The sequence below is a fragment of the Salmo trutta genome, chromosome 18, assembly GCF_901001165.1.
Source record: "Salmo trutta chromosome 18, fSalTru1.1, whole genome shotgun sequence".
Classification (NCBI taxonomy): domain Eukaryota; kingdom Metazoa; phylum Chordata; class Actinopteri; order Salmoniformes; family Salmonidae; genus Salmo; species Salmo trutta.
This window is the reverse complement of record NC_042974.1, coordinates 50,018,317-50,030,582: the sequence shown is the minus strand read 5'-3', so window position 1 is coordinate 50,030,582 and position 12,266 is coordinate 50,018,317. Positions and strand designations below refer to the sequence as shown.

At 42.5% G+C, this 12,266-nt stretch overlaps 1 protein-coding gene across 2 annotated transcripts in view; it reads right to left on the bottom strand.

Moving 5' to 3' along the window:
• LOC115153446 (CUB and sushi domain-containing protein 1) overlaps window positions 1–12,266 on the bottom strand; it is a 537,637-nt gene that overhangs the window by 29,151 nt on the left and 496,220 nt on the right. For both annotated transcript variants that reach the window (XM_029698898.1, XM_029698899.1), the window contains exons 54-57: window positions 9,882–10,055; window positions 2,680–2,868; window positions 2,019–2,192; window positions 1,491–1,673 (exon numbers count right to left, since the gene is read on the bottom strand). In XM_029698898.1, coding sequence (XP_029554758.1) covers window positions 1,491–1,673; window positions 2,019–2,192; window positions 2,680–2,868; window positions 9,882–10,055 — 720 coding nt within the window. The remainder of the gene's footprint in view (window positions 1–1,490; window positions 1,674–2,018; window positions 2,193–2,679; window positions 2,869–9,881; window positions 10,056–12,266) is intronic.

Here is a 12,266-nt window from a genome sequence, read left to right as displayed (position 1 = left end):
ATGAAAGGTAAATACCCTTTGAAGGTTATGCCATGCTGATTTCAGATAGTAGACAATCCATTAACCACTCAGGCTTACATGGGCAAAACAAATATCTGTATTACATTAATTATGTTTAGGGTTAGGGGCTAAATGGCATAGTCAAACACCCCTAGTAATAATTTAGCTTCATCTAAACGATACATTAACTACTAGGTAATGCAAAATAATAAATGCTAACGCCAACCAACACTTAGCATAGGGGATCCGACCCCATCTAACACACAACACTGATGATAACTGGGTTAAAATAAGAAACAGACAACAGAGCAACTAAGTGCTGAAGAATACATAACAACCTCAACACCAAAACATACATAGGAATGAGAAACAACGTAACCTGAAAACAAGGAACCCATAAGTACCCACAATCTTAAGGTATGCTACGATATGCGTTATGTTGAGCATACATAATAATGACGGTCTTAATTCATTTGATTTTTACTAATTCTTTGTATTTCATTGTTGGATTACAGAGATATAAAGCTCAATCAATGTTGTTGGCCGATGAGACACAGTTTAAGACGATCTTCATTTAAGATTTATTTAGAAATATAGATCAATTCTATTTAAATTCCAGTAAATTCAGGGAGTACATTGAAATTGCTATTCCAATTATCTTCAAAACTTTTCAATGAGGAACATTTGGAATTTGAATTTGAATATAGTTTACTTTATGAATTGACCCCAACCCTGATCAGCTTAGATATTCAGTACACCCACATTTGCATGCCTTTGTACATAATTTATTTTATACTTCATATGAATGTGCCAATAAGCATCCCTCCTGGCTTCACTCAAGGTTCCCTCTTCATTTTTCAACCGATGAATTAAACAGTGTCAGAAATAACCCTGAGTTCTCCTCTTTTGAATTCTTCCCAAAATGGCTGAGCATTAAGGTAATTGCAGACTATAATAGGTGCTCGATGGAGCAATCCTTTCTGAAAATGTGCATTAAAGCAATGCATTATCGTACACTACATTACCGGTGGCGGGTTGTCTGTGTAGGACTTCTAACCCTTGCATACATCAATGAGTCCTAAATTCAGACAAGTGAGTATGAAAATGTAGCATTTATAGCAACCAGTAAATCTGTCAAATAGCCGGTTTAACTGTTATTATAATATATCATGCTTGAGTAGTTCTACTGTTATCCTAATTATGAAAAAATCCCTGCATTGCACAGACATGCAATGTTCTCGTCATTGATTTTCCATTAAAATAGCAATACATTGGGAAAACAATTATTTGTGCAATGCCATACAATCTAAAATATTTCCTTTTGCAATAGAACTGATCATTAAAACAGTCCGACAAGGCGAACCATGACACTGCCTTATCAGCCCTCAATGATGCCCAGATTATGCTCATTCCCAGTCAAGGGAGTCATTGTCACAGTGGATAACGTATCTACAGGTATAGTAGTTGAGTATATATGGCAGGGGTCTCACCTTCACAGACTGGCTGGGTGCCACTCCAGGAGCCATTGTGGAGGCAGGTCCTCTCAGGTGAGCCACTCAGGGAAAAACCGGCATCACAGGTGAATCGCAGCAGGCTCTTCAGCTGGAACTTCTCCCCTAGCCTGGAGCCGTGAGGTGGGATTCCAGGGTCACCGCACTCCCCGGAACTACCACCTCATGAGGGAGAGAGAAAATATCCAACACTCAAATAACCAGCCATCCCTCACCACAGCAGTCCCATAGGCAGCTCATATCAGTCACTCTAGCCTTTTTTCTGAGATGGAAATAGGCTTTTCCCCCTCCCTTTCAACTAACATGAAAGGCTACCAAGGCTCTACCCAGAGTGCTTGCATCTTACATCTCTAGCTACCACACAAGAAAAACCCACAGAAATCCATAGCTTTTCTAGCTCGGTTTGACATCCCTGAAACCTGTTGATCTGTGGTATTTCTGTGCACCATTAGAGCCTTCAGGTCGCCCCTGGCTGGCAGAGTGGTAGGCCCCTGCTGATGGAAATACCTGAGCAGTAGGGTGGTGACCCACTCCAGCGCCCGTCCTCCTGACAGTAGCGCGTGGCGTTCCCAATCAGCGCTCGGCCCTGGCTGCAGGTATAATGGAGCACGCCGCCGTTGGTGAACTTCCTGCCTGACATGACAGCTTGGGGTGGTGTGCCAGGATCACCACAGGAAATAGCTTCAGGCGAAATGGAGAGAAAAGGTTCAGAGAGGACAGTTGATAGAAATACTGAGTTGATCATGGATATACACCATTGTTCTTGTGCCTTCAGTGTTAGCTACTACCACAATTACATTTTAATTGTTTATCTACTACTACTCCCACTACTACTCCCACTCCTGCTACTACTACTACTACCACTACTCCCACTACTACTACCACCACTACTCCCACAACCCACCTTTTATCACAAACATTAACACTACATATGACATTGTCAGCAAAGCCATAATGTTTCTATATTCTTTATTTTCAAACACTAACACTATAAATTCTTCACAAATCCCTTGCACCATCCCCATATTACATATCTTCTCCCCACAATAAGAATGGTACATTTCACACTTTCTATCATTCTCCAACAGTGACCACACGAAGTGGGACCCAGATTCCACCTCTGCCACTTCTTGTACCCTGATCAAGACAATCCTAGCATATTACTCACAAAGGCACTTAGGAAGTGATCTGTCCCAGAGGCCGTTTGACTGACAGGTGAGAAGTGATGAGCCGAGCAGATAGAAGGCCCTCTTGCAGTGATACATCACACTGGTTCTATAGTTGAAGCTCTCGGGGAAACGCTGCTGCGGGTGACGAATGGCATTCTCCACAAAGCCTGGATCGGAGCAGTTTACCACTGCAAGATAAAATCAACCGAATGCTTAACGCCTGACAGTGAAACCAAGAGTGAGAAGAGAAGGGAAATCAATGAGAAAGCTTGAATAGCAGGGTTATTGTTCAAGTTCTGAGTCATTTCAATCAACCCATTCATGCTTTTTAATATATACTTAAACAGTGTGTAAGCTTCTCTCATGTTTCTACAGTCAATAGCATTTGACATAAAGTTGATCTAATAACTGTGTAACAATGTAATTCATGTGGGTTGCAGTTTCAGTTTAGTTTAGATTCACTTGTCACAAAATGTAAAACCATCAGGGCAGGAAGCCCCAGTAACAATAAGTTGCACCTCTTGCCTCAGAGTTGGCTGAACATTGTTTTCAGCTATTGCCCTTCAACAACAAAAAATGCCTAAAGTTAAAGTAATGTCCAGGGGAAACAAAACAGATTGCTTTCCCTCAGTGACAGCTGACAATGCCCTGGCAGTCAATTAAGCCCTAGGGAAAAGAGGGAGGAAAAAAATATAAAACAATTGATAATTAGCACCTGCTGTTGGCAGGTGCCAAAAACTCTTATTCCTAAAACGGCACCGGAGAAGGCTGAAGTTTTACGTGTTCCTATCCAATTGTGTTTTTGTTCGTTTCTTTGCGTTGTTTGTAACTTAATTTTTTCATTATTTTGTACACAATGTTGCTACTACCGTCTCTTATGACCGAAAATAACTTCTGGACATTGGAACTGCGATTACTCACCACGAACTGGCAGAATCCTTTTTTTCCGTTAACGAGTCCGACTAGCCCGACCTGAATGACATACTGCTTTCCCGGGAACAGGCACAGATCCCCGTCATTTGCGTGAAGAGAAGGCGGAGAAAAAGGGGCCAGAGGGCGGGCTGCCTTCTGATAATTCGTAGTTGATCGAATAAACCCCCACTACCTTCCATTCTGCTAGCGAACGTGCAATCTTTGGAAAATATAATCGATGACCTATGTCGAAGATTAAACTACCAATGGGACATTCAAAACTGTAATATCTTATGCTTCACGGAGTCGTGGCTGAACGACGACACTATCAACATACAGCTGGCTGGTTATACGCTGTATCAACAGGATAGAACAGTGGCGTCTGGTAAGACAAGGGGTTACGGACTATGCATATATGTAAACAACAGCTGGTGCACGGAAGTCTCAAGGTTTTGCTCACCTGAGGTAGAGTATCTCATGATAAGCTGCAGACTGCACTATCTTCCTAGAGAGTTTTCATCTGTATTTTTCGTAGCTGTCTACATACCCCCACAGACCGATGCTGGCACTAAGACTGCACTCAATGAGCTATATTCCGCCATCAGCAAACAGGAACACACTCACCCAGAGGCGGCGCTCCTAGTGGCTGGGGACATTAATGCAGGGAAACTTAAATCGGTCTTACCAAATTTCTATCAGCATGTTAAATGTGCAACCAAGGGAAAAAACTCTGACCACCTTTACTCCACACACAGAGATGCATACAAAGCTCTCCCTCACCCTCCATTTGACAAATCTGACCATAATTATATCCTCCTGATTCTTGATTACAAGCAAAAATTAAAGCAGGAAGCACCAGTGACTAGATCAATAAAAAATTGGTCAGATGAAGCAGATGCTAAGCTACAGGACTGTTTTGCTAGCACAGACTAGAATATGTTCCAGGATTCTTCCTATGGCATTGAGGAGTACACCATATCAGTCATTGGCTTCATCAATAAGTGCATCGATGATGTCGTCCCCACAGAAACCGCACGTACATACCCCAACCAGAAGCCATGGATTACAGGTAACATCCGCACTGAGCTAAAGGCTAGAGCTGCCGCTTTCAAGGAGCAGGACTCTAACCCGGAAGCTTAATAGAAATCCCACTATGTCGGATGTGGCAGGGCTTGCAAACCATTACAGATTACAAAGGGAAGCACAGCCGAGAGCTGCCCAGTGACATAAGCCTACCAGACGAGTTAAACAACTTCGATGCTCGCTTCGAGGTAAATAACACTGAAACATGCATGAGAGCACCAGTTGTTCCGGAAGACTGTGTGATCACGCTCTCTGCAGCCGATGTGAGTAAGACCTTTAAACAGGTCAACATTCACAAGGTCGCAGGGCCAGACAGATTACCAGGACGTATACTCAGTGCACGCACTGACCAACTGGCAAGTGTCTTCACTGACATTTTAAACCTCTCCCTGTCCGAGTCTGTAATACCAACATGTTTTAAGCAGACTACCATAGTCCGTGCCAAAAAACACTAAGGTAACCTGCCAAGCCTCTCCAGCTTCTCCTTCACCCAAATCCAGAGAGCAGATGTTCTGAAAGAGCTGCAAAACCTGGACCTGAACAAATCAGCTGGGCTAGACAATCTGGACCCTCTCTTTCTAAAACTATCCGCAGCCATTGTTGCAACCCCTATTATCAGCCTGTTCAACCTCTTTCGTATCGTCTGAGATCCCTAAAGATTGGAAAGCTGCCGCGGTCATCCCCCTCTTCAAAGGGGGTGACACCCTAGACCCAAACTGTTACAGACCTATTTCCATCCTGCCCGGCTTATCTAAAGTCTTCGAAAGCCTAGTTAATAAACAGATCACTGTCCATTTCGAATCCCACTGTACCTTCTCCGCTGTGCAATCCGGTTTCTGAGCCGGTCACGGGTGCACCTCAGACACACTCAAGGTACTAAACGATATCATAACCGCCATCGATAAAAGACAGTACTGTGCAGCCGTCTTCATCGACGTGGCCCAGGCTTTCGTCTCTGTCAATCACCGTATTCTTATCGGCAGACTCAATAGCCTTGGTTTTTCTAATGACTTCCTGGCCTGGTTCACCAGCTACTTTGCAGACAGAGTTCAGTGTGTCAAATCTGAGGGCCTGTTGTCCAGACCTCTGGCAGTCTCTATGGGGGTACCACAGGGTTCAATTCTCGGGCCGACTCTTTTCACTGTGTATATCAATGATGTCACTCTTGCTGCGGGCGATTCCCTGATCCACCTTTACGCAGACGACACCATTCTGTATACTTCATGCCCTTCCTTGGACACTGTGCTAACAAACCTCCAAACGAGCTTCAATGCCATACAACACTCCTTCCATGGCCTTCAACTGCTCTTAAACGCTAGTAAAACCAAATGCATGCTTTTCAACCGTTCGCTGCCCGCACCTGCCCGCCCGACTAGCATCACCACCCTGGACGGTTCCGACCTAGAATATGTGGACAACTATAAATACCTAGGTGTCTGGCTAGACTGTAAACTCTCCTTCCAGACTCATATTAAACATCTCCAATCCAAAATCAAATCTAGAATCGGCTTTCTATTTCACAACAAAGCCTCCTTCACTCACGCCGCCAAACTTACCCTAGTAAAACGGACTATCCTACCAATCCTCGACTTCGGCGATGTCATCTACAAAATAGCTTCCATTACTCTACTCAGCAAACTGGATGCAGTCTATCACAGTGCCATCCGTTTTGTTACCAAATCACCTTATACCACCCACCACTGCGACCTGTATGCTCTAGTCGGCTGGCCCTCGCTACATATTCGTCGCCAGACCCACTGGCTCCAGGTCATCTATAAGTCTATGCTAGGTAAAGCTCCACCTTATCTCAGTTCACTGGTCACGATAACAACACCCACCCGTAGCACACGTTCCAGCAGGTATATCTCACTGATCATCCCCAAAGCCAACACCTCATTTGGCCGCCTTTCCTTCCAGTTCTCTGCTGCCAGTGACTGGAACGAATTGCAAAAATCACTGAAGTTGGAGACTTTTATTTCCCTCACCAACTTTAAACATCAGCTACCTGAGCTGCTAACCGATCGCTGCAGCTGTACATAGTCCATCTGTAAATTGCCCACCCACTCTACCTACCTCATCCCCATACTGTTTTTATTTTATTTACTTTTCTGCTCTTTTGCACACCAGTATTTGTACTTGCACATCATCATATGCTCATTTATCACTCCAGTGTTAATCTGCTAAATTGTAATTATTCGCTCCTATGGCCTATTTATTGCCTACCTCCTCATGCCTTTTGCACACACTGTATATATACTTTCTTTTTTTCTACTGTGTCAATGACTTGTTTATTGTGTTATTGGCTTGTTTATTGCTTACTCCATGTGTAACTCTGTGTTGTTGTCTGTGTCACACTGCTTTGCTTTATCTTGGCCAGGTCGCAGTTGTAAATGAGAACTTGTTCTCAACTAGCCTACCTGGTTAAATAATGGTGAAATAAATATAAAATAAAAATGACTACCGACCCGTAGCACTCACGTCTGTAGCTGTGAAGTGCTTTGAAAGGCTGGTCATGGCTCACATCAACACCAATATCCCAGAAACCCTAGACCATCACCAATTTGCAAACCGCCCTAACAGATCCACAGATGACGCAATCTCTATTGCACTCCACACTGCCCTTTCCCACCTGGATAAAAGGAACACCTATGTGACAATGCTATTAATTGACTACAGCTCAGCGTTCAACATCATAGCGCCCTAAAAACTCATCAATAAGCTAAGGACCCTGGGACTAAACACCTCCCTCTGCTACTGGATCCTGGACTTCCTGACGTGCCGCCCCATGTGGTAAAGGTAGGTAACAACACATCCACCACGCTGATCTTCAACACAGGGGCCCCTCAGGGGTGGGTGCTCAGTCCCATCCTGTACTCCCTGTTCACTCATGACTGCACGGCCAGGCACGACTCCAACACCCTCATTAGGTTTGCTGATGACACAACAGTGGTAGGCCTGATCACCGATAATGACGAGACAGCCTATAGGGAGGAGGTCAGAGACCTGGCCGTGTGGTGCCAGGACAACAACCTCTCCCTCAACGTGATCAAGACAAAGGAGATGATTGTGGACTACAGGAACAAGAGGACCGAGCACGTCCCCATTCCTATCGACGGGACTCTAGTGGAGCAGGTTGAGAGCATGAAGTTCCTTGGTGTCCACATCAACAACAAACTAACATGGTCCAATCACACCAAGACAGTCGTGAAGAGGGCACGACAACACTTATTCCCCCTCAGGAGACTGAAATGATTTGCCATGGGTCCTCAGATCCTCAAAATGTTCTACAGCTGCACCATTGGGAGCATCCTGACTGGTGTCATCACTGCCTGGTATGAAAACCGTGCGGCCTCTGACCGCAAGGCGCTACAGAGGGTAGTGCGTATGGCCCAGTACATCCCTGGGGCAAAGCTTCCTGCCATCCAGGACCTCTATACCAGTTGGTGTCAGAGGAAGACCCTAAAAATTGTCAAAGATTCCAGCCACCCTAGTCATAAACTGTTCTCTCTGCTACCACATGGAATGCAGTACCTGAGTGCCAAATCTAGGTCCAAGAGGCTTCTAAACAGCTTCTACATCAAGCCATAAGACTCCTGAACATCTAATCAAATGGCTACCCAGACTATTTGCATTGCCCCCCCCCTCCCTTTTACACCGCTGCTACTCTCTGTTTTTAGCTATGCATAGTCACTTTAATAACTCTACCTACATGTACATATTACCTCAATTACCTCGAGTAACCGGTGCCCTCGCACATTGACTCTGTACCGGTACCCCCCTGTATATAGTCTCCCTATTGTTATTTAGTGCTGCTCTTTAATTACCTGTTACATTTTTATTTGTATTTATTTTTTAACTGCATTGTTGGTTAGGGGCTCGTAAGTAAGCATGTTGTATTCGGCGCATGTGACTAATAAAATTTGATTTATTGGCGTGTTCCTTGCCTATAATAGAAAACCTTATTGGGGTAACCCTCTTGAGGTGATTGTTGGAAGGCTATACTACAGGAACCCTGGGTAAATGTGTGGAAGTGCAGATTGGCTTACAAAATGAAATAGAACAATGTCGGTAGCAGGGAGCACACTTACATACTATAAGAACACTCAATGGATTGAGTGAGGAAGTGACTGACCATTGTTGTGGCAGGTGTATGAGGATATTTTCTTTACAAATGCAACTTTATTTTTTCCTAGTTGTACCTGAATTTTTCAGCATGCAGAACTATTATTTCCATACAAATGAATGTGATTATTGACTTAAGCATTTGGTCTTTAGAGAACGTTTAATCTGATAGTGATATATATAATCTGAAAGTGAAAATTCATCCATAGGTGATTTTTACATAAATTGGGCAAATTCTGTCACACTACCACTACACTTGTTTTATTCTTCATTCATTCCAAAGAGGGGATAGAAACCAAAATCCATCATTATTTGACCTGTAAACTGGAAAATAGTTGAAACCAGGTCAAAGCCACAGCACAAGATGTCCTGGATAACTGTTAAAGTCAATTTTACCATTCCTTAAGCACGTAACCAGATTAATTACTGATCTGCAAAGATTGCCTACATGCACCTACTTTGTGTCAGAAAATATGTTGTCATGTAATATGGTTTCTTACTTTACATTAGAATTTGAAATCACCTCACTGGAACAGGAAATCACCTAATACACAGTGGGTAAGATGAATGCACAGACATTGACATGCACAGACTAGTAATACAAAATAAAGAATGCACTTTACCCACAAATTAAATTGATATACAGTCGATAGTATTTTCAAGCATTGCGGCAGCATCGTGTCATGGGTATGCATGTCACAGGCAGGAACTGTGGAGTTTGTCAGGATCAAAATAAATATGAAAGGAGCAAAGCCCAGGTAAAAAGTTAGAGGAAAACCCGCTTCAGTCTTTTGAAAACCTAACCCTGGGATTGAATGTTATTTTTCAGCAGGACAATAAAAACAAAAGTTATGTCATAGACACCAGAATGGCTTTTCAAGAGGTGTTGAGTGTTAGTGAGTGATCCAGTCTCAGTCCTAACTTAAATTTGCTTGAAAATCAGAGACAAGGTTTCAATATTGCTGTTCATCAATGATTCCCAACCAGATTTACTAAGCTTGAGCAATTCTTACAAAAACAATGGATTTACTGTATGTTGCCCTAAGAGGTGGTTCATTTGGATGTATTTGTTACTGTGTCTTACCTCTACAGACTGGAAGAGGGTTGCTCCAATGTCCATTCATCCTGCACTGGGCTCTTGAGGCACCATGCAACAGATATCCTTTGCTGCAGGTGAAGTTTACAACATCGTTCAGGTTGAACTCGCTGCCGTTAGTTCGACCATTTGTTGGGTTTCCAGGGTGACCGCAGGTAATGGCTATGAAAACATTTGAGGTAGCCAAGGGAGAGCAAAAATAGTTTGGTACAGACATTTAAAGTAGGTAATGGGCCGAAGCATCGAATCTGCTCTAGTTTTCGAGGTGATCGATCTCTGGTGAGGGAGGAGCTGGTTTTTACATACTGTGTATATTTCTTTCTTCTGAACACATTTCCATTTGTTGGCAATGTCAATTATGGCAAATGTTTTTAAAACCTGTTAAGGACAGACGTTCCGCTAGCGGAACCCCTAGCCAACAGCCAATGGCATTGCACGGCGCGAAATACAAAACCAACTAAAATACCACAATTCAATTTTCTCAAACAATCAACTATTTTACACCATTTTAAAGATAGGACTCTCGTTAACTTGTTATGGATAGGGGGCAGTATTTTCACGGCCGGATAAAAAATGTACCCGATTTAATCTGGTTATTACTCCTGCCCAGAAACTAGAATATGCATATAATTAGTGGCTTTGGATAGAAAACACTCCAAAGTTTCTAAAACTGTTTGAATGGTGTCTGTGAGTATAACAGAACTCAAATGGCAGGCCAAAACCTGAGAAGATTCTGTACAGGAAGTACCCTGTCTGACCATTTCTTGGCCTTCTTTGTCATCTCTATCCAAAACAAAGGATCTCTGCTGTAACGTGACACTTTCTAAGGCTCCCATAGGCTCTCAGAAGGCGCCAGAACGTTGAATGATGACTTTGCAGGCCATGGCTGAAAAACAGTAGCGCATTTGGATAGTGGTCGATCTGAGAACAATGAGACTGGGGGCGCGTGCACGAGCCGACTCCATGTTTTTATTTTTTTGTCGTTGAACAAAAACAGGGTTTCCCGGTCGGAATATTATCGCTTTTTTACGAGAAAAATCGCATAAAAATTGATTTTAACAGCGTTTGACATGCTTCGAAGTACGGTAATGGAATATTTTGAATGTTTTGTCACGAAACGCGCCGGGCTCGTCACCCTTCTTTACCCTTCGGATAGTGTCTTGAACGCACGAACAAAACGCCGCTATTTGGATATAACTATGGATTATTTGGAACCAAACCAACATTTGTTATTGAAGTAGAAGTCCTGGGAGTGCATTCTGACGAAGAACAGCAAAGGTAATCCAATTTTTCTTGTAGTAAATCTGAGTTTGATGAGTACCAAACTTGGTGGGTGTCAAAATAGCTAGCCATGATGGCCGGGCTATCTACTCAGAATATTGCAAAATGTGCTTTCACCGAAAAGCTATTTTAAAATCGGACACCGCGATTGCATAAAGGAGTTCTGTATCTATAATTCTTAAAATAATTGTTATGTTTTTTGTGAACGTTTATCGTGAGTAATTTAGTAAATTCACCGGAAGTGTTCGGTGGGAATGCTAGTTCTGAACGTCACATGCTAATGTAAAAAGCAGTTTTTTGATATAAATATGAACTTGATTGAACAAAACATGCATGTATCGTATAACATAATGTCCTAGGAGTGTCATCTGATGAAGATCATCAAAAGTTAGTGCTGCATTTAGCTGTGGTTTTGGTTTTTGTGACATTATATGCTAGCTTGAAAAATGGGTGTCTGATTATTTCTGGCTGGGTACTCTGCTGACATATTCTAATGTTTTGCTTTCATTGTAAAGCCTTTTTGAAATCGGACAGTGTGGTTAGATAAAGGAGAGTCTTGTCTTTAAAATGGTGTAAAAAAGTAATATGTTTGAAAAATTGAAGTTTTCGGATTTTCGAGGAGTTTGTATTTCGCGCCACGCCCTATCATTGGATATTGGAGTGGTGTTCCGCTAGCGTCTAGATGTAAGAAGTTAATCTAACCACATTGTCCGATTTCAAAAAGGCTTTACAACGAAAGCAAAACATTAGATTATGTTAGGAGAGTACATAGGCACAAATAATCACACAGCCATTTTCCAAGCAAGCATATATGTCACATAAACCCAAACCACAGCTAAATGCAGCACTAACCTTTGATGATCTTCATCAGATGACACTCCTAGGACATTATGTTATACAATACATGCATGTTTTGTTCAATCAAGTTCATATTTATATCAAAAACCAGCTTTTTACATTAGCATGTGATGTTCATAACTACCATACCCACCGAAAACTCCCGGTGAATTTACTAAATTACTCATGATAAACGTTGACAAAATACATAACAATTATTTTAAGAATTATAGATACAGAACTCCTTTATGCAAT